Here is a 25,530-nt window from a genome sequence, read left to right as displayed (position 1 = left end):
TGGCTCTGTGCTGAGTGTGCAGCCTGCTTGAGATTCTCTCCTCTCCCGTCCCTCTGCCCTTCCCCCCAAATAAATAAGGAAATAGAGAAAAGCATGTATTTACCTCTATGATCATCACATCCAATTGTCTTCATTCTCTTGTGTCGTTTCATATTTCTATCTGGTTATCCTTTCCTTCGCCTGAAGTCTCTCCTTTAACATTTCCTATAGGGAAATGGTCATGTGGTCTTGCACTTTGACATGTATGGAAAGTCTTCACCTTTGAAAGATGTTTTCATTGGTCATAAAATTCTAGTATTGCCTTTTCTCATATCAGTTGGCGAAAGATGTTCTTCCATCGCCCACTCACTTGTATTGTTTGCAACCAGAAATCTGCTGTCATTCTTAAATTTGATTTTTGGATATAAAAGATCTTTATTTTTTTTAACCCTTTGTCTGTTTTTAAGATTTTTCTTTTTAGCTTTAGTTTTGATTTATTATGATGCAGTTTGGTGTAGTATTCTTTATGATTTTTTTAAGATTGTTTATTCTTAGAGAGAGCAAGAGTGAGAGCAAGCATGGAGGGACAGAGGAAGAGGGAGAGAGCATCTTAAGCAGACGCTCCACTGAGCACAGAGCCTGATGTGGGGACTGATCTCACGACCCTGAGATCATGACATGAGCCAAAACCAAGGGTTGGATGCTTAACCAACTGAGCCACCCGGGTGCCCCCACTTTATGGTTCTTGGGTTTCACTGAGCTTTTGAGTCTTTGGCTTTATAGCTTCTCTTAAATTTGAGTTATTACTGGCTTAAATTTTTGCCCAGGGTTTCAAACAGCTTTTCTGTACCCCTCCCTTTTGTCAGGGACTCCACTTATATATACATTACACTGCTTGAGGCTGTTTCATACTGTTTCATACTGTTCATACTGCTTACTGATAGTCTGTTCTTTTATTATAATTTGTTGCTATTTTCTCTGTGTATTTTATTTTGCTATGTCTTCAGTTTCACAAGTCTTTTTATCTGATGTCTAATTTGCCTCTAATCTCATTCGGTGTATTTTTCATTTTAGGTATTAGAGTTTTCATCTTTGGAAATTTGACTTATTTAATTTTTGTCTTTCATGAACATAAAGAATACAGTTAATATACTTCTTAATGCCTTGCCTGCTAATTTTAATACCTGTATCAGTTTTGGGTTAGTTTTGATTAATTGATTTCATTCCTCATCATGGGTCATGTTTTCCTGCTTCATTACATGCCTGGTAACTTTTTATTGTTTGATTAACTTTGTACCTTTTTATTGCTAAACTTTGTGAATTGTGAATTTTACCTTGAGTCTGTATGTTTTTGAATATGTATATGTATTCTTGACCTTTGTTGTGGGATTCCATTAAGTCACTTAAAAACAGTTTGGGTCTTTCAGGTCTTGGCTTCAGCATGTGTCCATTGGGATCGTGGTAACATTTAGTCTTGGCCTGAATATTTTCCACTCTAGAGGGCCAAACTCTGTGTGCTTAGTGCCCCTGAGTTGTGAGGTTTTCCAGGTTGGCTGGTGGGAACTGCATATTCCAGAACCTGTGTGGTTGGTGGGTATTGTTACCTCTAACCCTTCAGATGCCTTGTTCCCTGGCCCTGGATAGGTCTGTCCCATGCATGCGTTGATCCCATGCTCCAGAATACTCTGAGGGACCTTCTGCACATCTCCCAAGGCCTTCGTGTCCAGTCTTCCTTCACTGTTCCCTGCCCTGAAGAATGCTGCCCTGGCTTCCCTGCATCCCTAGCCCCACTGCTCCACCAGGAACTCCCCCAGCTTCACCAGGTGGCCCTTTCTCTCACAATGGCCTAGAAATGCTGTGAAGATGCTTAAAAGGCTACTTCTTTTAAACTACGTTCCATGAGAAAGCACGCTTTCCAAACCCATAGCTTTTGCCTCCCCTTCTTGGTGTTGAGGCCTTTCTTGGGCACCCTTCTTGCTGTGTGAGGTCAGGGAGGGGGCTGGCAGGCTGACGTGGATGATGGTGGCAGCAGCTGCTGTTGTATTTTGGGGAGCTTCCTGTGTGCCGGTGCGTATGGCTGTGTTGGGAATCCTGACAGCCATCTGCCCCTTGGGGTAACACAGCACAGCTCAGGTGGCACTGAGCACATGATGCTCCTCTTACTGGAACCTCAGGTGCCCACCGGGGATGCTCCCTCACACCCATTACTACAGCCCCGACCAGGCCCCCCAGCAGGGCCAGAGGTCTCCAGAGTGGAGGCGGGCCTTCCCTGGTAGTAGAGACTGAATGCTTATGTCCACCCCAGTTCCTGTGTTGATGCCCTGACCCCAGTCCCAGTGAGGCTATATTAGGAGACGGTACCACTAAGCAGGTGATTATGGTAAAATGACATCATCATGGGGGGTGGGGCTGATCCTGGAAGATCAGTGTCCTTGTAGGAAGAGACACCTGAGCCCTCCCTCCCTCCGTGTGAGGACACAGTAAGAGGGCAGTCTAGAAGGGGGTCGTCATCAGGAGCAGAACACACCATCCTGTCCCCTGATCTCTGATTTTGGCTTCCGGGGCTGTGGAGATAAATGTCTATTGCGTAAGTAAGCTTCCAGTCCCAGGTATTTTGCTATGACTCTGGGAAGACAAAGACCCTGGGCTTCACCCCACACTGGGTCCAGCAGAACCTCCTGGTGTTACTGGGCACCTGCTCCCCTGTGGCTTCACCATGACGTTATGCTCAGTGAAGGTCCCGGCCGCAGTCCGTCGGGTGTGGGGAGCGGTCAGTGCCTCTTCTCGGCACAACTGTCCTGATGTTTGCAGGTGGGCAGGAGTCCACCTAGGGGCCCTGTGTACGAGCTACGTGCTTCCTGTTCAAAGTGATACATCAAGCTAGCAGGGTGTTAGATATGTTTTCACAGATGAACGCTAATAAAAACAAAATTTTAAAAGTGTGGAGGTTTACCATTTCAGGTAACTGACAGCTAGCATTATTCCTAATGCGACTGAATTTTTATTATATCACAGACTTGAGTATTGTGTTGATGCCCAACAATCTCTGGGAAATAATAAGATAAACACTGTTAATTATTATAGATTCTGTAAAATGTATTTGTCTTGCCTTCTGTTTGGCAAAATTAATATGCATGTTATAGTAATACAGGTTTTCACATAATTTACGTTCCATTGAGAAAATCTAAATAATTAAAAACTTAATATATTAACCTGTACAGAATGTGGATGGATTTTTCATTAAAATGGCCATCAAAATAAACATTTTTCAAAAGATTCCAAAAACGATAGTGACTGAAATATCCCAAATTATCCATTAAAAGGCAATATACATATTAAAATTCATGAACATTGTAATTTCAAATCACAATTAAGCAGAACCATTTAAATTCAGTTTTCTGAAAAATTAATTTCATTGACTTCCTATGAACTTAAAACAAGCCATAATTCTGCTGCTCCAATGTCAATGTGAAGAAGCAGCATGTCCTTGCACAAATGTTAGAGACATGTAGACACACATTTGGGGGCACATGGTGGTGTCAGATGTTCCCGAGGCACCATGGGCCTCTGGCCATAGGCCCACCTTAGAGATGCTGCAATTGCAAGAGGCAGGGGACTGTTTCGGTTTCCTGGTGCCTGTATATGTTAGATTTGCACTACCACCATGGTCTGTTAAGTGTGCAATGTAGCATTATGTCTAAGAAACAGTGTGCATACCTTAATTAGAAAACATTTGTTGCAAAAAAATGGTGACCATCACCTGAGCACTTGGTGAGTCCTAATTAGTGATCACAAATCACCTGAACAGAATCATAACGAATGTTTGGAAATGTTGCAAGAATTACCACAATGTGATAGAGAGACACAAAAGTTGGAAAGATGGTGCTGGTAGACTTGGTCAGTGCAGGGTCCCTGCAACCTCCCACGTGTAAAATTTAGAGTATCTCTGAAGTACCATTAGGCAAAATGTGATGAAAGGAGGTGTGCCTGTATTGACTCTGGTACCAGGGATTGGGAAGTGAAGTAAGGGAAGCCCTTGTGGCAGTGAGTGTTGCTTACCCTGGTTGGCCGGTCTCTTATCTGAGCACTTCCCTGGCTCACACTGTCCTGCCTGTCCATCTGTCCATCTGTCCATCCATCCCTGCAACATTGGAGACAGGTCAGCGGGCACCAAAGGAAGGTGGCTCCCTGCAGTGGTCACTAGAGACACTCTGTACTTGGGGCCTGCCCTGGTCCCTGAGAGCCGGGTGTTGAGGCGGCCCGGGGAGGGCAGCCCAGGGGGGCTGCTCACAGATAAGAAGTCTCCGTCCCTGAGAAAAGCCAGATGGCAGTGTCAGAGCTGTCGCCCATTCCCAGCTCTGGCTGAGCACCCCTGCCTCCTGGAGCACTTGAAGGGCAGCCTCCTGACCCAGGTCCAAGGCGGGGCTGGGTGCCCCAGGACAGCCTGAACTTAGGAGTCCCAGGAATGGAAATCTCTGGACCCTCCGGTCACACTGTAGGGTTTGGCTAGGCTGCTTAGGACTGGCTCTCATGCTTGATGTTTCCATGGCATCGTCCACACCATGAGGGGCATCACAGGTGGTGGAGCCGGGCCACAGGACAGCCTGGCATCCTGGGGACAGGGTGTGGGAAGGGCATCTTACAGGGAGTCTACAGCAGCATCTCCTGCCAGGAGGTTGGCACAGCAGTTTTAAACTCCCCAGTGGGAAAAGTGGATTCCTTCAGACCCTCCCTTAGGAAAATCAAAGTCAAGGGTGCAGAGGACACCCAGATTCCCACAACCGTTGCAATAATAGGAATTAAAGACAACCCATCCTCAACTTAAACACTGTCATTACAGGTGATAGTAGGACTGGGGCAGCTGCAGCCCCACCCACGGGGCAGCAGGTGTCTCGAGCCAGTGACATGGCCCACCCTGCCCGAGTGTCTGATGCAGGGGAGTGGCCCTGAACGCTGGTGAGACCCCAATGGAAATTGTAAAGGCATTTCCATACCAGACACCTGCTAGTTTTCAGATCTCAATGACATTTCGTTTCTCTCTAGAAATCTCAGAGCTCTGTAATTTTGTCTGATGCACCCAGTTCCCAGACTCAGTAATTGGACTTGGCTGCTGGTAACCCATCGTCTCGAAGGTGTGTCTGCCCCATGCAAAGCCCCACAGACGTTGCTGCCCAAGCTGGAGCTGCCTGGAGTAGCTGGCCTCTCCGCCAGCCCTCAGTGGGAACTTGGTCAGCCTCCTTGTTAGAGAGGAGTATGCTTGGCACCCAGTTGGGGATGCATGGACCCCAGTTCCCGTTCCCCGGGCCGCACACTGCTTTTCTCTTCTCGGGCAGCTCCACTTTGAAGCTCCTCACCACGTGGGGTGGGCTGTCTAGAGGTTTCCTGGGAGGAGCTCCAGGGGCATGTCTGCAGTCCGTCCTGCTGGTGGAGGGCCTCCCCTGTCCCTCCCTTGAAGCGTCGGGAAGGACTGGAGGCCTTGTCCCCTACTGGCTGCCCTCTATCTCTTAAGTCAGGAACAATAATGACCCCCTTTACCCACATTCTTGAGAAGGCCTCTCGGTAACACTGGGAGCATGGCACTTCCAGAAGCATCAGCTGTGCCCCGGTGCCCTCTGGGCATCTCTCGGCCTCCCCTGTCCCCATCTTCTTTCAGAATCTGGAGTTGCCCTGATTGATCTGGTGCTTGTGTTGGAGAGACCATCACAGACAGACCTTAGGTCATAGTCATTGGATTTTTTAAAAGTTATTTTTACTTAAAAGCATTATAACCATATAGAAAGGTAGAAAAGCATAATAACAACTGTATGTCCACCATCAGAATGAAATATCTTATGATTTTGCCATATTTTCGCATTTGGCGTCCACTTCTCTTTATTCAAATAACATTTTGCTGAGGTTGCTCACTGTGGCTACCAGCAGCGTTCTGTCCCCGTCCACGGGCGTGAGCTGCGGTCCCTGTGTCGCCACAGCCACCTGTGTTATTACTCTGTGCATGAGAAGCTTGGTGTACAAGCTTGGTGTCTCATCTGTTCTGTGGCGTGTGTGTGCGTATGATTACTTTTCAGAGCCCCGGCTGGGCCGCGCGGATGTGTGTTCACAGGCAGGTGCGGCCCTGGCTCCGAGTCAAGAGGAAGGCGATTCTGTGTAGCTGGGGGCTTGGGGCTTGACCCGGGCTGAAGCCCAGGCTTGATGGGAGGAGCCCCCGGAACCAGTAGATGCGAGGAGCTCAGTGGGAGCAGTGGGGATGGGGGTGCAGACAGGTGGCAGGAGCAAGAAGACAGACCTCGTGTATGCAGGACGCGGCGGGCGTGGAAGTGGGATCTGTCCGGCACGCTGCTCTCAGAGATGCCAGGAGAGCCCGGGTGGGCGGCGATTCTCTCCTCGCCTTCCTGGCTGCACCTCTCCGGCCCCCTGGCCCCTGCTCACTGCCGCCCCGTTCCACTGTGGCCGTCGCTCAGACGGTGCGTGTGACAGCCCGGGCGCCTCCAGTGCTCAGTGCCAGTTTCTCCAGTTCTGGTGGGGGCTGCCCTGGCCCCAAGTCTCAGCATGGTCCCCGTGTAGCCCTCTGGGGGTCTCACTGCCTTGAGGACGAGCAAATTGTCAACATTCGAGTGCACCGTGTGAGCAAGCAGTCACCAGGGTGTCACAGACGGGGTGGGGGGCGCTACTTGATATTCCACTTGAGTAAAAACCCTTTACTGCTCCCCTGTGTGTGTGTGTGTGTGCGCGCGCGTGTGTATTAAACCAGAGCCAGTGGGACCTCTGCATTTTTATCTGCACTCTTTACAAGCCTGCAGTTCCAACCTGATAAAGTCAGTTCCAGCCGGGAGGTGGTATGTTTTTTGTTTGTTTGTTTGTTTGTTTATTAACACGTCTTGTGTCCCTGGTCAGCTGTGGTGTGCTCACCGTGGCGGTGGAAGCGGTGCGTGGGAACACTAGCTGCTCGCCCATCCGAGGTGTTAGGGGCCTCAGGAGCCAGTTTAAGATTTTATGTTTTCTTAGAACCACTCTGTGTTTCCCCGGAACGCTGTAGCAGTAAAATATGGAGCCTTTGTCAAAATGGCCTTTACTGTCATTACTTCTGTTTTTCTGTGTTTGGAGGCACCCTGATGGGGCCCGTGAGAGACAAGCACGTCTGGGGGTCATTGCACTTTCCCGACCTGTGTGTTCGTAGCACCCCCCTCCTCCCGGAGGCCAGCGATGCCGAAATGTTTAGCAGGGGCCGCGGGTGACCTTCCCTCCTCTGACCTGGCGCTGACTTTTCTGCGGGAGGCTGGGTTTCGAGGCACTGCTGTCTTTGGAGCCCGCCCGCCCCCCTCACTGTGGGGTAAGGAATCCATGCGGCCCCTGTGTCCCCCGCGGTGTCCCCTGACAAAATGCAGGACACCCAGTTCTGTTTGAATTTCAGATGAACAATGAATAGTTTTTTAGTGTAAGTATGTCCCATGCAACATTTGGGAAATACTTAAAATAAAACACATTCGTGGTTTACCCAAAATGCAGACGTGGCCAGGCACCCTCTCTCTTTCCTGGCCCTGACAGTCTTGCCTGGGAGTTAATAATTAAATGTTTTCCCTGGCCTTTGCCTTTCCCATGGGTGTGCTGATCTCATTGCTCAGGACCTTCTGCTCAGGTCTCTGCCTCGAGCTCCCGGGCAGTCCTGCAAAGGACCAGGGTGCAGGTGGCTGCCTTTTCCTCTTTGGACCCATCCAGGGGCACCATCTGTACCCGCACTTTGGTGGCAGACATGTCCCTTTGCGACCGGCCATCACCCCCAGGCCGATGTGAGGGGCTGTGGTGGTGTCTAGTGGCGGGGGCCCCCACGAGGAGGTCAGGACACGGGAGCCCTTCCTCTCTGGGTTGTCAGGTCTCTTTTTGGACTTGACTTTGATTTTAATTGGGCATAAACGTCCTCAAATTCCATCCCACCCCCTTTGATTTTCTGGGAATTAACCCCCCTGGGGGTTGTGTGCATTTCACAGTTCAGACCTGTGTGTCCACAACGGGTCACCAGCCCCGTGGTTCCAGCAGCAGCAGACATGTTGTGTAGCTAGTAAAGTGACCATTAAGGACAACTAATTCTCAAGTGCCTGCCTGGAATCTGCCCCCCCCCCCCCCCCCCCGCCTACCTGCAGATCCGGGAACACGGCAGGTGCTCCTGACCTCCCGGTGGCGGAGGTCACTGCGCTGTCCGGATGCTTTGGGGCCTGTGCTTCGGCCCCTCTGCCCACTTCCCCCCATGCACTGAGCACCCACCGTGTCCCCACTGCTGGGGCGGAGGGTGGCAGTGAATAAACAGAGCCCCTGTGTGCACGGACACCGAAAGACTGCCTGAGCGAGGTGACCCTGGGAATGATCACATCGAGGCGGTGGAGGGGTTGGAGAAAAAGGGCCATGGAAGCATAGATGGGAGCAGTGGGGTTCTCAGATTTCAGGCCTGGGTGCTGTTTCAGGAAGCAGGGACGGAATGCACTGGGGGAGTGGCCTGTGTGTGCCCCCGAGGAGGTAATCCTGCTTGCTCTTAGTAGTGGGCACTTGAACTGTCTCAGATGCACGAGGCCAGGACGTGGGGTGGTGGGTGCTGTGTCTGCTCTGTGCCCCGTTCCGCTGGGGGCTGTCCACGTGCCCGCCTTCCACATGCAGACACTGAGGACCATGCTGCCCTGACCGTGAACTTTCTGGGGCCAGCAGCCATCCTTCGTGTGAAAAGCTGGTGGACCCCATGTGCCTGGAATGGCCACTCCAGCTTCCACCTGTGTCCCACTTCCCCTAAGCCACACGGTGTCTCTGGTCCTTAGGCAGGGACCCCCTCCTGTGCATGCAAGGCCACCTTCATGGTGTCCCCTCTGTGTCCCCTGGTTCCTTCTGGGTTCGGAAGAGGCCCACGCACGGGCTTAGGAGGGGACTATGCAGTTCTTCATGGGAGCAGAAGGTCCTCTGGGCTAACTTACAACCCTCAGGGCAGAAAGAAGCCACTGGAAGCCCCACAGGTTGGACCCCCACACCTATGTCCTTTCGACTGTGGAGGCGGTGAGCACCGCGCCTCTCCCACTGCCCCTCACCCCCAGGAAAGGGCAGGCCTGGGTCTCTGCGCCCTGGTGCTCCTGCCTAGCTCTTTAAGGGACAGCCCCAGGCTGGGCTGCAGGTGCTTCTCCTTACCCCTGGGGAGCTTTCAGAGACCCCATCCCAGACCAGTTCATTCAGAAGTTCAGGCGCTTGTGTTTTTTTAAAGCTCCCCCAAGTAACTTCTGTGGCCAGGATGAAGAAATATTGTTCTAGAAAATATGCTTCATGGGGACCTGGGACATAGTTGCAAATAATTATATATACATGCAATTCTATAATATATGTACACATGGATGTTTATGTTATTTATTATACCATTATAATTAGGCACAATATAGAAATAATTGCACATGGTTATATTATTCCTACATTATAGTTGTTACTGTATTATATATCACAAAACCTGTACACACAGTATGCTGTGTAATTATGCCAGGCACTTATTTTTCCATGGGTAAATGCTGAAGGCAGAAAGGAGCCAGGCAGTGGGGTCCCTGCTAAGGTGGAGCTGGGAACACCCAGATCCTGTCCCCAGCCACAGCTCTCTTGCCTGTCACCAGATTTTGCCCTCCCCTGGCTGGGAAAGCATGAAGCCGAGATCACAAAGGCATCTGGCAGTGAATTTGCTCTGAAATTTTAATTCAGAATCACAGTGGGGTTAGCTTTGGAAATTTTAATCAAGAAAAATAAAATCTTCCTGGGTGATTTGGATGATCTGCTGTTAGATTGGCCCCGGGGGTCATGGGTGTTCTAGAGGAGATGGGGGCCAATGTGAATGAATGGATGGCTCTGTTGTCAGGCTCTCAAACTCATCAGAGAGGGCCCGGAAGGTAAGGGGTGTTAATGAGGAGATCCTGAGGCAGACCTGGAGGGAGGGGGGGCATGCTGGGTGGGGAGGGTGTTATTGCAGTTTGTCCCAGCTCCTGGGTGCCACGGGGCAGACCCCAGCATCTCCAGAGCCTCCTATTGGCCACCATAAATCAGAAATCTGGGTCCCCTCCCTCCTTCCCTCCCTCCTTTCCTTCCTTCCTTCCTTCCTTCCTTCTCCCTGGGATTAGGACCTGAGCCAAAGGCAGACGCTCAACTGCTTGAGCCACCCAGGTACCCCCAAATCTGAGTTTTCATATGAAATCTTCAAGTTAGCCAACATTTAAAACCCTGTGCAGGTGGGACACCTGGATGGCTCAGTGGTTCAGCATCTGCCTTTGGCTCAGGGCATGATCCTGGATCCCCAGGATTGAGTCCCATGTCAGGCTTCTTGCATGGAGCCTGCTTCTCTCTCTGCCTGTGTCTCTGCCTCTCTGTGTGTCTCCCATGAATAAATAATTAAAAAAAAAAATAAAACTCTGTGCTGGCGAAACAAAACAGTCTCGGCTGCATGAATCTTGGCCCCTACCCCAAGGACAGTGCAGATCCTCTTGGCCATGAGGGGAGCCCCTGACCCCGGTCATGGTCTGGGGAGGGGGTGCAGCTTCTTTGCTCTGTTAGGCTTTGTGCACACCTGAATGTCTGGTGACCCCAGGAAAATCTGGGGTGGAGATGAAAGTGCCCGTGGTGGCTCCCTGCATCCCAGGACTGACCCCACAGGCAGAGTGGTGGAATGCTTCCAGGGCCTGTTTGCTGTCGTTACATGAACTCTGGAAATAACACAGTGGGTGTCAGTTTTCCCACGATGAGCACAGAATTGGCACAGGGTGAACTGTCCCCCTCCTGGGACTTTTCTGAGCCTCCCCTGACCATGAAACATGAGAGCAGGGGCCTGCTCACCCAAGCACCTGCTGGGCCTGGAGCCTGGGGCAGATGCACAGGTGAGCTCCTTCCTCCCCCTTCCCTCCCGTTAATCGCTGGATCTTCTCTTTGGGGTCCTCCCCAGGTAAACGGGCCTTCTACTGGCAGCTGTGCCCTCGGTGGGAGGACGCCACGCCTTGGCCGGGCAATCCCTGAATGATCCGGGTGGCCTACATCCCTGCTTGCTCAGGACAGCCCCTTTTCTGCAGGGAGCGATCCTGTCCACTTGCCATATGCACAGAGCCTTGAGCTCCTTTACAGAGTTCACTGACCTGGTCTTTACCAGGGAACCTCCACTATACTGGATGGTGGGGAAGCTGCACCCCCAGCTCTGGTCTATTTTTACACGTTACCTATCACTGCTCTGTGTCTGAGGCAGAGGGGTTATTAAAGCAGGAACTTGGTACTGTTCTGTCCTGAAGTTTGCATTTCTTCCTTTCCTGCTGCTCTATCTTCAAAGAAAAACAAAAGGTAGCCTTTTTTTTCTTACCTTGGAAGGTTTCAAACTTCCCTAATGGCCCTTTGGTGCATCCCTGTGAGCTGTGGTCATGGCCACCACTAGTTAGGGCTCCTTTTGCGTGCTGGGTTTCCCAGCCCTGGGGCAGAGCCTGTGGGCCCCTGTCCTGGCCCTGGCTGCGTCCTGGTCCAGGCCCCAGGCAGCAGCTGGGGGTGCCATGTTCTCCCCACCTTTAAAGGTCCGTGCATCACACCTGGCAGTTCAGGACCGTGAACCTGAGATGCCAGTCTCCACCGAGCCTGGGTTTCTGGGGGCCGTATTCATCCCTCTCTTGTGTTCCTTCTTCTCCTTTCAGACATAGGGCAGCCATGCCGCGCAGCCCGACATCCAGCGAGGACGAGATGGCCCAGAGCTTCTCCGACTACTCCGTGGGGTCAGAGTCGGACAGCTCCAAGGAAGAAACCATCTATGACACCATCCGGGCCACAGCGGAGAAGCCAAGTGCCGCCAGGATGGAGGAGAGCCAGGGCAACACGCTGGTGATCCGGATCCTCATCCAGGACCTGCAGCAGACGGTAAGTCCCGTTGCTCGTTTCTGGTCAATTCTAAGTGTGGCTTCAGCTCGAGGGTGCCTTGTGCACGGCCTGTCCTCGGGGCGTCCCACACATCGTGCACCTGCCCCGCGCTTCCCTCCTTCCCCTCGGCTCTGCCCTTGCCTGCCTCCCAGCGTGCTGCCGGCACCTTGGTCCGCTTACCGAGCACTTATTTTGTGCCAGACGGAGGCCAGGCCTCAAGGGCACAGGGACCAGACTCACAGGGGAGATGCACACAGTGGACGCATTAGCAAGTGGGGCGTCTGGCACCCATGTGGGCCCTGCCTCTTCCCTCGATGCTCTGGGCTCGGTGGTACGCGGAGCTCTTTCCCACTTGCTCTTTCCCACTTGCCGGGCTGTGTAAGCTCTGTGTGGTCCGCCTTGCCCGTGCTGCCCACCGCTGGCTCCCTGGTGCCTCTCAAGGCCTGGGCCCCATGCTGTTTCCTCTGTTGGCTCCTGGTAGCCCTCTGGGCTTCTCGTTGCCCACGGCCCTGGCGTGTGGCCTGCTGGGCACTTGCTTGGTGCCTGTGGGTCCTTGCTGGTGGTGCTGGCTGCCAGCTTCTCCCGGAAGGACCTCCAATCTGCAGACTCTGTTTGCCCATCGTTCCTGGGAGGTTTTCTCACCTGCTGTGCCTTCTCCTGGCTTGCGGGTTGGGTTCTGTTTCAGGGACAGTGGCCACGCGCCCTTGGGCGTCTTTGTATCTGCCTTCAGCACCGGTGCCTCTCCTCGTAGCCTCCACGATGTTCTTGAGCCTTCTCTTGTGCTGTCCTCACTTGGACCCCTTCAGCTTTGTCCCTCGGAATTCCCGATTGACTGTGGTTGAGATTCTGGCTTTCTGTTTGATTTTATAGCCTTGCACTGACTCATCTTGAAAATTATTCTTTTGAGTCATTGGTTTTTGTTTGTTTTTACTAGGTTTTATGGCTCTTCTTTTCCTCTTGTAGATATTCCTTCTTTTAACTGGGATACATTCTCTCCGGATGCATGTGTGCCTGGTTTCTGTGAGCCTTCTCTCTTCCCGTAACACGTCTTCATCATCTCCAGGCTGTCTCTGCCTGGCCTGTGACGCGGTCAGCAATGTGCTGTCTCTCTGTTGCTCTGACCATGTGTGGGTGAGCTTTCCTCATCCCTCTCCCTTCCTGGAGCGTCCTGTAGACGCATTCCCTCTGTGGGAGATCCCCGGGTCCTGGAGCGGTGCCAGTGCATCCTTTGGTCACTTCCTGAACGCTCACCGTGGGTCAGACCCTGGGTTAAAGTCTTCACATGTGTTACTTCTCTTTGTGAGACAGCCCGAGCTAGACAGCACTTGTGAGCATTGTCAGTCTGGGTGTTGTATCACACACACGTGGAAAGAAAGCATGCAGAGTGGGTACAATGTGTAACAAGCATCGGATGAAAAGACGGAACATCGGGACACCTGGGTGGCTTAGCAGTTGAGTGTCTGCCTACAGTTCAGGGCCTGATCCCAGAGTCCCGGGATCGAGTCCCACATCGGGCTCCCTGCATGGAGCCTGCTTCTCCCTCTGCCTGTGTCTCTGCCTCTCTCTCTGTGTCTCTCATGAATAAATAAATAAAATCTTTTTTTTTTTTTTAAAAAGAACATCACCCACCCGTAAGGGCCCCACCAATGACCTCCTAGTCCCAGTGGCTGGGTGAGAAGCAGGTGGCCTGGGACACATGGACTGGAGCCTCCAAACCTGCCAGATGCTGGTGTGGCATGTACTCACTCGCTACTTCTGCAGCCCATAGTCACCGGGAAAGGTAGCCAGCGGGCAGCCTTGCAGAACGTACAGCACGGGCTCGGGTGCATCTGAGATGGCTCAGAGTCACACCTGCCACTGTCCGCTGTGTGTTTGGGGCACCACACTGAAGGTCTGAAGCCTGGGGCCCACCTGCAGGTGTGAAGTGAGCCGGTACAGGCTGGGCATACAGCTGGGACCAGAGAACAGCAAATGCCCATTGAGCATCTGCTACCTTGATCGGTCTCCGTGGTCGGAGCTGGCACTGCCCACACCCAGGAGGCACTCACCAGTGACAGTGGAGAGAGAGGCCTTTCTGCCACCATGGCTGTTGAGATGCTCCACGGATAGTGAGCAAGGGCGTGGGACATGGGAGAGGTCGACATGACGCCGGGTCTGGCGGGCACAGGGAAGCAAGCAGGAGGCAGCCTGGAAGCCCGTGGCCTGCCCCTGCCTGCTGTGACCGCTTCCTGGAGGGTGGCATGGTGGGCTCACGTCCCTGCAGCAATTGTGTCCACTATGCCAGAGGCTTCGGGGACCTGTTGAGAGTTACTGATGGAGAGACACCTGCTCTTCAGACCCACAGTTATGAATGCCTGCCGGGAGTTTGGTCTCTACTCCCAGGAGCATAATTGTTTCCGGAACCTTCTAAGGATCACCTCTCTTCACTTTGTTAAGACAAACAAAGCCCCTGGAGGCTGAGACCAGAACTCTCACGGGCACGAACCCCAGTAACAAAGCAGCCGTTGTTTCTGCGTGCGAGTCCTTGCCAGGTCGAATCCTGGAGCCGGGGACGTGAGACAGGCCCTGGAATCCTGCCCAGAGGAGCCGTGGGAGCTGCTGTGCCAGTTGTCACCCCCATGTCCTCCTGCCCAAGGGGAGGCAGTGTCTCGAGGAGCCCTGAGGCTGTGTCTCTTGTGCCCCTGATGTGTCCTGTTTCCTCCCCCCCACCCCACCCCCCACCCCCCCCCCACACAGCCAGGTGAGGTCTGGTTTTCTCTCAGAGTGACTGCTGCTCTGAGTCTCACCTCCAGGGGGTGAAATTTCCCTTCTCTGGGCAGAAGCCTTTGGCAGGGCTCACCATCCTTCCAGGAGCATTTTCCCAGGCCTCTCGAAGCCTGAGGAGCAGTCCCAGTGAGGGTTCACGGGCCATGTGGGGAACCCCGCAGTGAGGTGGGCCCTGGGTCACTGCATGTGCATGAAGGGCTCCCTGTGGGGTCAAGTGCAGCACCCGTCAGCAGGCTTGGCCTTTGAAGCAAGTGGTATGTGCCAAAATCAATACCAGCTACAGTTCTTCTGTTATTTATGGTTTTGAGGGACATGGGAACAGAGCTGGCACTGAGCACATGGAGGAGGGCAGGAGGAGCACGGGATGGGGCCTCCTGGGTGCGCACAGCACCAACCCCTGCACCCACCCCTGCCTAGGGCTCGGTCCCCAGGGGCTCCACGGCAGCTGCCAGCCCCATGTCTGTCCCCATGACCTATCTGAATGGGTCCAGGGAGGTGCAGGGACCGGCTACCTCCTGGAAGATGCTTCAGGACATTGAGTCTCTCCTTCTTTGCTTTGCTGATGCTTCCATTTATTATGCAAGCATATCTTCAGCTTTGGTATTTCATTTAGGAAAAAGCATCTAAGCTGTGATCCTGATCCCCTCAAAGACATTTATTGTTGCTCATTCATCCTCTGTCTCTCACACACACATACACACACTCTAACTTCTCCCCCAAAGCGGCAGCCCCTCGTGTTCCCGCCGTGACTGTCTCCCTGCCACACATCAGCTGACGTGGACGCTCCATCATCTATCACTTCCTTCCAAATGGACTGTCAGACATGCTTGCTTTCCAAGTGACCTTGGGCTTCCGCTTATCATTGAGGATCAAAATAGAATGCCAGCAGCAGAGAGGTCCCACATCTTCCTTCTCTGGGTTTTAATCTCTCCCTCACCCTTTGTCACAGGCACTGTATTTGGTCCTATCTGAGGTCTTCTGTGATTTTGAATGTTAGGACTTCTTCACCCATCTTGGCAATCTTTGAGCCCCTATCCTCATTTGGTTGCTGAGAATCGAGCCCCTAGTGCTCTCTTTTGGCCTCTCATTCTACCTCATGATAGAAGGTTCTGGAAGGCCTGGGCAGGAACAGCTTGATATCTTGAAAAGCTCCATTTGAGCGGATTGGTGGGCACATGCTAACTCCTTGGCGCCTCTGGAGGTGAGCACTGTGTGTCTTCTTGTAGGAGTTCATGAGGTCCAGACTTCTTGGAACGAGCTTCCTCCCAGATCCACTCCGTCAAGATCCCCTCCATCAAGGTTTGTCTTAGGACTGTCTTTCCAGAGGGGGCCTGTGGGTCAGGTATCCCCCTGCCTTGTCCTCTGCAGTGTCCTGGCCCCAGATGGATGAGGGGTGTGGAGGCGGGGCTGGGGAAGGTGCAGGTAGGCCTCCATGGGGGGGGCTTGTCTCCCATCCAAACCAGATTCCTTTTCCCAGAATCCCTCCTCTTTCTTGGGACGTCTCTGCCTTCTACTCACCTTTCACACGAAGCACAGGAGTTCCAGGGCTCACTCCTTACTATTCCCATATCCTTGGACCAGGACAGCCCACGCAGCACCTCAGGCGACTGCGTGCAGTGTAAACACAGTTCCCCGCATCCATGTCTGGTCATCCTCCCCTAGGAGCTCGTACTGTTTCAAGGATAAAGATCAACTACTCACACGGTGCACCTCCCCTGCCCCACTGATCCTGTGTGAGGTGCTTCATGGCCTGGGCTTCCTTGTGCCCCAGCACCTGGTGCGGCTGGATGAACAATGTTGTAAAACAGTGAATGAAGTCATCTGAACTCTCACCTCTGGCGGGTGAGGGGGTGACATCTGAGTGGAACCCTGGAGGATGACAGGTTAGCACAGTGAAGACCTTTGTGATTAAAACCCTCCCCAGGGATCCCTGGGTGGCGCAGCGGTTTGGCGCCTGCCTTTGGCCCAGGGCACGATCTTGGAGACCTGAGATCGAATCCCACATTGGGCTCCCAGTGCATGGAGCCTGCTTCTCCCTCTGCCTGTGTCTCTGCGTCTCTCTCTCTCTCTCTGTGACTATCATAAATAAATAAAAATTTTAAAAAAATTAAAAAAAATAAAAAAATAAATAAAACCCTCCCCAACAGCAGGTACGCAGGAGCAGAAATCTGAAGTGGAAGTGAACTTGGTGTGTTGACGCAGCAGAGAAGGCGGAGGGTGCTCATGGCAGAAGGAGGTGATGGGGCTGATGTGGGGGTAGTGAGTTTGCTGTGGAAAGGTTTGGTGCAGAGTGCATGACCTCATAAATATTTGAGAAAGGGGGATCTTGGCTTCTCTGGGTGGTGGGGTCTGCGAGGAGGGAAGGAAGGAGAAGCAGGTAGGAGGCTCCTGCAAGAATCCAGGGTGGTGTGGATGGAGGCAGAGACCCAAGGACGGGTTCCTGATGACAGTCGGCAAGATCAGAGCAGGTGTGGCTCTAGCACGAGAGTGTGCTTTGGCTGTTTGAAGAGGACTTACTCCTGACATGGGTCCACAATTTTAACATGTGATGCCTGCGTCTTGATAGCTTCTCAGCACAGGGGAAAAAATGTTTCTTTTAAAAATTGAGATATAATTTACCTTACATACAATGTGCCCATGAAAAGTGTATAATTCAATAGATTTCATAGATTCCCAGATGAGCGTATCCATCACTGCAATCTTAGAACATTATCATCACCCTCGAAGGAAACCCCCCCTGCCCAGCAGCCATCAGTCCCCTGCTCCCCCCAGACCCCAGCCCTCCGCCTCCAGCCCCTGACAACCACTCACCTGTTTTCCATCCTTGTGGATTTGTCATTTCTAGACATTCTGTCTCAGTGGAATCACGCACTCTGTGGACTGGGAGACAGCCATGTTTTCTTTAGTTGGCTGCTTCTCTTGGAGACACGTCCACCCCTCAAGTCTGCCCCTGAGACCAACACTACCGCACTGGTGTCTTGAATGTCATCCCAAAACAGCCTCACACGTGATCCAGTAGCCCAGGCAACATAGACACAAAAAACTCTTGCATCAAAAAATGTATTAAACTTGGAGCACCTGGGTGGCTCAGTGGTTGAGCATCTGCCTTTGGCTCAGGGCGTGATCCTAGGGTCCTGGATCAAGTCCCACATCAGACTCCCTCTAGGGCGCCTGCTTCTCCCTCTGCCTGTGTATCTGCCTCTCTCTCTCTCTGTCTCTCATGAATAAATAAATAAAATCTTTAAAAAAAATGTATTGGTGTTTCAGGCTGCCATTTTGTTTCTAGATCTTCCTGTCTTGGAATGTACTCATCCCACTTGCTTGTTTGCTACCAAAAGGAAACCTGTTTGGGTTTTATACTTAATTAGAAAATTAGCTGTACATGATCCTGACATGAGCAGGTTTTCTGCCCTGAAAGAAAAGTCAGGAGGATTCAGTGGGCTGAAGGAGAGAATGGTGTTAATGCTCTTTTTTTCAAGAAATTTGAGTTTGTGCACTATGGTCCAGGGCTGACTCCAGTCCTGCCAAGGAGGCTCCTAAGAGGCTGAGAAATGCCTTACATTTTGATTTGATGTTGTTGTTGTGTGTTTTTTTTAAATATAAGAAAGTAGAAAATATAGAAGTCAAAGAATAGTATCATAAATACTAGTGTATCTATTATGACTAATTGACAGTGATAGTTAGCATTTTGTCACTTTGGGGGTTTTTTTTAGAGAGTGAGCAAACACATGTGAGAAAGGTTGTGGGAGACAGAGGGAGAGGGAGAGAGTCTGGAGCCCAATGTTTGATCTCATGATCCTGAGATTGTGACCTGAGCTGAAATCAAGAGTCAGATGCTTACCTGATAGAGCCACCCAGGTGCCCTACATTTTATCCCTTTTTAATCTCAGGATTAACACATTCCTTTTTAAAAAATTTTTTTAATTTTTAATTTTTTATTGGAGTTCAATTTGCCAACATATAGCATATCACCCAGTGCTCATCCCGTCAAGTGCCCCCTCAGTGCCCGTCACCCAGTCACCCCATCCCTCCACCCACCTGTCCACCTCCCCTTCCACTGCCCCTTGTTCATTTCCCAGAGTTAGGAGTCTCTCATGTTCCATCACCCTCTCTGATATTTCCCACTCGTTTTCTCTCCTTTCCTCTTTAATTCCTTTCACTATTTTTTATATTCCCCGAATGAATGAGACCATATGTCTTTCTCTGATTGACTTATTTCACTCAGCATAATACCCTCCAGTTCCATCCATGTCGAAGCAAATGGTGGGTATTTGTCGTTTCTACTGGCTGAGTAATATTCCACGGATTAACACATTCCTGATAAAGTCTCTTTTGTTCTCATGCTCAGTCCCCTCTCCTCAGAGACAAACACTATTATAAATTCAGTGTGAATTCCTTTTGTCTCTTGCTCTCTGTTCATATGTATTAGTGACCACTCTATAGTGTTCTGTTATGTAAAAAAGAGCATATATAGCTGGCATCATCCTGGGCATGTCATTCGTAACTTACTTTTTTCATTTGACAGTATATTTTTTGAGACTTCTTTTCTTTGATGTTATTCATCCACCAGTTATCCATTTATCCTTTTGTTCTTCCCTCCCTTCCTTTGTCCACTCATCCATCATCCTTCCATCTCTCATCCATCCACCTATCACCCATCCTTTCCTCCCTCCATCCATCCTTTTCTCCATCCTTCCATCCATCCTTTCATCCATCCATCCATTCATCCTTCCATCCACCCATCCTTCCATCCACTCATCCATCCTCCCATCCCTCCTTCCATCCATCCATCCATCCTTTCCATCCATCCATTCATCCTTCCATCCATCCATTCATCCACCCACCCACGCACCATCGATCCATCTATTCTCCATCTCTCATTCTGTCCCTCCATCCCTTTTGTATTACAGAATCAGATGGTCTGGATTGTTGATCTCTAGCTTGAGTGAACCTGTTATGTCTTTTGTAGTGAACATTTGGATCACTTTTGGGGGGATGGAAGACATGGACTCTGGTTTTCTTTGTGGTTTCATTAATTGCTTGCTAAGGCCAAAGAGAGTCTCTCTTGCCTGGTCCCCAACTTCCCTTTGCCTCTGTTTTCTCTGTGATATGGTGATGATAATCAACCTCACTGTGCTTAAATGGAGTGGTTTACACTTCACAATTTTAATCAGGAAATTGGTGGGTTGTACACAGGCAAAGGCTCCAGTGGGGAGGTCTTGATCATGTCAGTTATTATTCATCTCACATGGTAGCTGGCTAAAGGCCGAGAAGGGCTTTATTTTCATTTATGCCATTAAAAAAAAAAAAACTCCCCTAAAAACCCTATTTAACCAGCATCAGTTTTGTGTGTTGTAAAGGTTCCATGCTGCATCTCCTGTTGGGTATTAGGTTAATGTTTTATATATGAGAGACATCAGCCTGGCTTGCCGGAGTCCCCATAGCCCGTGTGACAAATGTCCGAGTAGCCGTGCCCTTCTGCTTAAGCTTTGACTTAATACCCACTTAAATCTCTCTGAGAAAATAACATTTGGCGAAGTAGCTTTGGTCTGGAATTATTACACATTCTGTAAAAAAAGCTTTGTAAATCCCACATTGTGTTGAGAACATTGTGGTTCAAAGGCCACACTGGTGAAGAACAGATATCTCCTCCTCTCCCTGTGTCCCAGGCTGATAAGAATTACCGAGGAGGTGGCAGTACCAGGGCCTGAGCCATCAATATTTAATTTTCTGTGTTAAATCCAAGGATGAGGTGCTTCTTTTCTGGCACCTTCTGTGGTCAGATCTCTGTGACGACTCCTGCTGGGTCTGACTGCTGCCAGCTCAGTTTTGACCTTTCTCTTCACACATTTTGTCTCTGGATGGATGGGGGGTCGTACCCTACAGTGTCCATGCTGTGTCCAGGACTGTGTCCAGCCCCCTGCCCGTCTCCCACCCATTTCATGGTCCTGCCAGGCCAACCCTGTGACCCATGGCTCCTTGTGTGCTGCTGGGACCTAGTGGATTGGCCTCTGGGCTTGTGGCTTTGCAGCTCCACCCCTCGGAGCTGTGTGGGTCTGGGAACTGTTCTGAGCTCTCTTTGTTCCTCTTTGGGCTCAGGAGCGCTAATCCCAACCTCTAGGAGCACATGAGATGTGTTGGAGGTCAGGACCATGTGATTCCCCCCACCCCCACCTCCAGTGTCCTTCCTTTCACTCCATTTCCGGAGCCCCACCTGACAATGGCTATCAAGAGGGGAGAATTAACTCACCTCCAAGGAGGGTGTGAGTCACTGATGGATTCCGAGCCAGTGCCTCTGTTTAGTGTCACCTTGACAATAGCAGAGGCTGCCAGTTAGCCCCTTAAAAATTAGCCACAACACATGGGTTTCCCACCGCTTCAACACATCATCAGGTAGCGATTCGGCTCTTACTGTTTGAGAAATCTTATTCTGATTGGAAAAACCAGCCCACAGCCACTTTATCTTTCATTAGGGTTTAAACATCCAGAAGCACCAGCCTGGCTCCTAGACTTCAGCATCCTCAGATCAGGCTGTCCTTCTCAGTCAAGGTCACCCAGCATGTCTGCTTCCCTAGAAATCCCTTATTTTAAGCTTCCTGTGTTAGCCGGGAGAAATAACTGTTTGCTGCAATAGACCCCCAGCCTGAGAGGTCTTTGTCCATAGCAGAAAGCATTGTTTCATTTGGACAGGTACATTTGGAAACCACCCAGTCCCAGGTTGGGTTGCCTTGCTGTTGGCTCATTTTTGGAGGTGTGCAAATCTACAGATTGCACACGAACAGCTGTTAAAGGGCCAAAACATGCCTGAATGCACCTTCAGATGGCTCCTGGCAAGTTTTGTTTATTATGGCTCTTAGAAAATGCATCATAACAGGACTGATAATGGCATCAAGTGTGATCCAAAGGAAGTTTTACATGTGAAATGCACCTCTTTGCAATGAGTGATGTGCTCAGAAGCTTGGATTTCTTTCAGAACATCCTGAGTTCTTGCTGAAGGCTGCCTGTAAGCACCGGCAGAGCTGGGATATTTATTCTCCTTGGGGGTCTGTGACTCCAGCTCTGGGTCCGGGAGCTGGCCCAGGGTGATGCAGGGAATGTCCCTTTGGCACCACCATCCCCAAATGCTTTGGTAGCTCCCCCCCACCCCATATTTTTTTTTAACTTGTTCTGGGTGGAAGTCAAGGATGATGTGGATTAAAGTCTCTCTGGGGAATGTGAGTGAACAGATGTGTTGGAGGTGGTGGGCTGAATATATCTGTGCAGTCCAGCCTTGTGTTGTTGATGGTTCTTGCCTTGACAGTGCACTATAACAATGCATATTTTATGTAGTATAATATTTACCATTCTTTCAGGCTTTGTCTAGACATTTCCTGACCCTTGTAAGACCACCAGAATGACTGCTGCCATTACCCCCATTGTACAGGACCCAGAACAGATTTGAAGAGCAGATTACTCTTTTCCATAAAATTCTCTTGTCTCGATGTTGCAGATCAGAAACAATCCTGTCCAACTTCCTCCTCCTTCTGCCCCAGGAGACTGGCTGACCACTTGAGCATTGGTGGGTACATGGCCCCAGAGCACAAAGTTCTTGATCCTCTGTGGATCATGTGAGTTAGTTGACAACATACATGTGGCCCACCTGGAGCATGTGTTGCTTAATGTGAGGCTAAGACGTGGCTGTGGTCACAGTGTTATGGCCTGAGTTGTCCCCCTACCTCAATCCCCATGTAGAAGTTCTAACCCCTAGCACCTTGGGCTGTGAGTATATTTGGAGGTGGGGTCTTTATTTTTTTTTGTTTGTTTTTTGTTTTTTTTTGAGGTGGGGTCTTTAAAGACAATTAAGATAAAATGAGGTCACTAGGATGGGACCTAATCCAATAGGAACGGTGTCTTAAAAGGAGATTGGGACACAGACATGCACAGGGGGAACCAGCCCACACCTGCATATTGGACTTCCAGCTTCCAGGACTAGGAGACAATGAACATCTGTGTTTTGAGCCCCCATCTGTGATGTTTTGTTAAGACAGTGCTGGAAAACTGGTACACACAGCAAATGTGGCACATCCACACTGAGCGTCTGCCTTGACCTGTCTCCAAGACCAGTGTTCTTTCCCTTGTGTCCTGGTATTCTCGGTTGTTAGCCAGCCTCACATCTTGTAGAGTGGCTACAACTCACATTGACCAAGTAGGAGAGAGTAGGCTTCTCTCACTCTCTTCACTTTAGATTTGAATTTGGCCATGAGTTTTACAAGTGGAGGGTGGAGTTTCACATAGGTTACCCCCCCAGCCGACTGTAGCTGTGCTGCCTACATCTCTGCAAACACGGCTGCAGTCTGCCCTCTCCAAACCTTTGCTGTATTCTGATGAGATGATGAGTTCACAGTACCTGGGTGCCAAGCAAGCCCTCGGTCATGGTAGCTCCCACCATCCTCACTGTGATCAAGTCCAGACACTACTTTACATTGGATTATATCACCTGGAAGTGTTCCATTTCTGGAATGTTGGGTTCAGCGCAATTCAGTTTCATCTGTATTAACAAGGCTTCAAGTATTGTTGTGCCAAGAGATAGACACACACCCTTGTTCTCACGGAGCAGCTCATAGTCTGGAGTAGGGAGGAGTCCTGATCAGCTGGGTATTGGGTGGGCATCTTGGAAGAAGCTGTAGTTGGTTTCCCTGTGCTTGAACGTGCCTCCCCCAAGAAGTCAGGGCCCCTGGGGGCTGAGAAAACCTGAAGAGAACTGGAGTTGGCCCAAAGGAACCCTAGGAGCTTCCTGGACAGATCCTTAAACCGAGGCTGATGTTGGTCACAGAGACCAGCTCTCCCTGTTGGATTTTGCAGTTCTCTGCCCTGTCAGCCCCACATCCCTTCCCATCTGCTGTGAGTGCACTCCTTGTCAGGAGCAAAGGGAGAAGCCACTCTGATTGGGGGCTTGGAGGTATCGTTACATCCACTTGTAAGTTTTCCATACCTGAAGCCACCCAGCTCAGCCCTGACAGGGAGGTTTTCAGATGGATCTGGGTGTCTCGGTATTTAGGGTGTCACACCAGGAGATCAAAAAGTGACAGTCACTGAAATGTCATAAGGCAAATACATGCTGGTGTGTCCCTCCTATAGGAAAGAAATGCAAGATGGAGAGGCCATGACCCACAGGCTGGACAGGAGGGAGCAGGGGTCAGCCAATTAGCTTGGACTGTACTCCATGGGCAGTAGACCAGCTCCCTGGGTTCAGTTCAGGACACTCCCTGATCAGCTCAACCTGGGGTGAGGCCAGAGTGGGAGAGTCCTGGACCCAGCTGGGAAGAGTGAGTGTGATTTCCGTTGGCAGATGAGGAGGGGAAGGGGTGGTTAGCTGGAGGCACGAGTGTGCAAGGACGTACACAGCCTGGCATGCCAGAGAATTACTGAGAGTGGTTTGGCAGTGCTGGAGTGTGTATGTGTTTGTGCCTTTCTTTGTGTGTGTGTGTGTGTGTGCACGCACGCACGTGCAGGTGCAGGGGTTGGGGCAAGGGCAGAGGAGGCTTTGATAGACAGATGTCCTGAAAAGAAGGTAGGGTCCAGGCCAAAGTTCTTCCTTCACTGTGTCCTTGGGTGGAAGCATGGGCTCTGAGTGCCCAGGCGTGTGAGTAATTGGATCAAGAGGGGACACAGGTGATGGGACTGGAGTGAAGTCGCATGGGTCTAAGGGGCATGCAGGTGAGCTTTGTGTAGGGACTACTGGAGTAGCCCAGGTGGGAAAGGATGGGGGCCTGTGGGGCAGTGCTGGGAGCACAGATGGGGACTCAAGCATTCCAGGCCACAGATGAACCTAGGCTGATCCAGAAGGCACAGAGAAAGAGGAGTCAGGAGCATCTCCTGGTGTTCTGGTATAGGAGGTGGTCCCACCATTGAGATTCAGAAGGAAGATGAGGGTAGAAAGCGTGGGGGAATAGGACAAAGGTGAAGGTCGGGGTGGGGGGGTCAGTTTGGGATGAGCTGGGTTGTTAGATTGGGTGTCAGCAACAGTTGACACTTGAGTTATTTGCTTGTCCTTGGTGTCCGATTCCCCATGTGTTTACCTGACCTGTGTGCTTAGGTTCATGGACAGTGTGTTCCTTTGTATTAAATGCCCTGTAGAGTGACCATTCCCCCATTGTCAGGCTGAGGAGCTGGTTCTGAGTTGTATTTCAGTTGTGAATTTATACTGGGTAAAAATCGTTGTGGCGTGTGCTTTGTTGCTCTTCTGAGGGCCAAAGCCCAGCCAGGGTTCTTCTAAGTGGAAGAAGACCATAGTTCTCCTCTGCTTTTTCCAGAGATGCTGCTATAGTTTTATGTCTGTGGCACCACGCACCATGCATCGTCCCCAGTGCCAGTGTGCCCAGCGCTTTGTCACTTTGTCTATTTTTAAAAGCTACTGGCACCTCAGAGGCTAGATTTTACTTCTTTGAAAAAAATTATTTAGAATTTCCCAAATGTTGTCCTTTGTTATGGAGATTAAACTGTTTCTCCCTTGTAATTGTCAATATTCAACGTTGGGGCAAATCGACGGATGATTGGAAACTCGGAACAAAGACAGTAAGTATTTCCCTGATCTACAACAGAGCTGAACATAGGTTTTCTCAGGGACTATCAAGTATTTTATAATCTGAGGGTGGCCAGGTGTATATGGAGAGAAGATAATGCATAAGTTAAATAGCGAGGACTCAGGAGCCAGGCAGACTCGACTTGGGTTCACATTGAACCTCCACCACTTTCTAGACATGTGGCTTTGAGGTAGTTATTTGAGAATCTGAGGCTCTGCTTCCCAATCCGGGAATAATAATAATAATGATTGTTTTTATACTAATAGTAATTATCGTATTTGTTATATGTAAATATATATTATATAGATTGTATTTATCATGTATAAATACATAAATG

At 50.6% G+C, this 25,530-nt stretch overlaps 1 protein-coding gene across 7 annotated transcripts in view; it reads left to right on the top strand.

Annotated features, from left to right (window-relative positions):
• Positions 1-25,530, top strand: part of SHANK2 (SH3 and multiple ankyrin repeat domains 2) — a 510,304-nt gene that overhangs the window by 64,169 nt on the left and 420,605 nt on the right. For all 7 annotated transcript variants that reach the window (XM_072758681.1, XM_072758678.1, XM_072758674.1 and 4 more), the window contains exon 3: positions 11,646-11,865. In XM_072758681.1, coding sequence (XP_072614782.1) covers positions 11,659-11,865 — 207 coding nt within the window. In that variant the 5' untranslated portion in view covers positions 11,646-11,658. The remainder of the gene's footprint in view (positions 1-11,645; positions 11,866-25,530) is intronic.

Source organism: Vulpes vulpes, chromosome 5 (assembly GCF_048418805.1).
Source record: "Vulpes vulpes isolate BD-2025 chromosome 5, VulVul3, whole genome shotgun sequence".
NCBI classification, from domain to species: Eukaryota; Metazoa; Chordata; class Mammalia; order Carnivora; family Canidae; genus Vulpes; species Vulpes vulpes.
The sequence above is the reverse complement of the archived record's forward strand: the minus strand, read 5'-3'. Positions and strand labels throughout refer to the sequence as shown.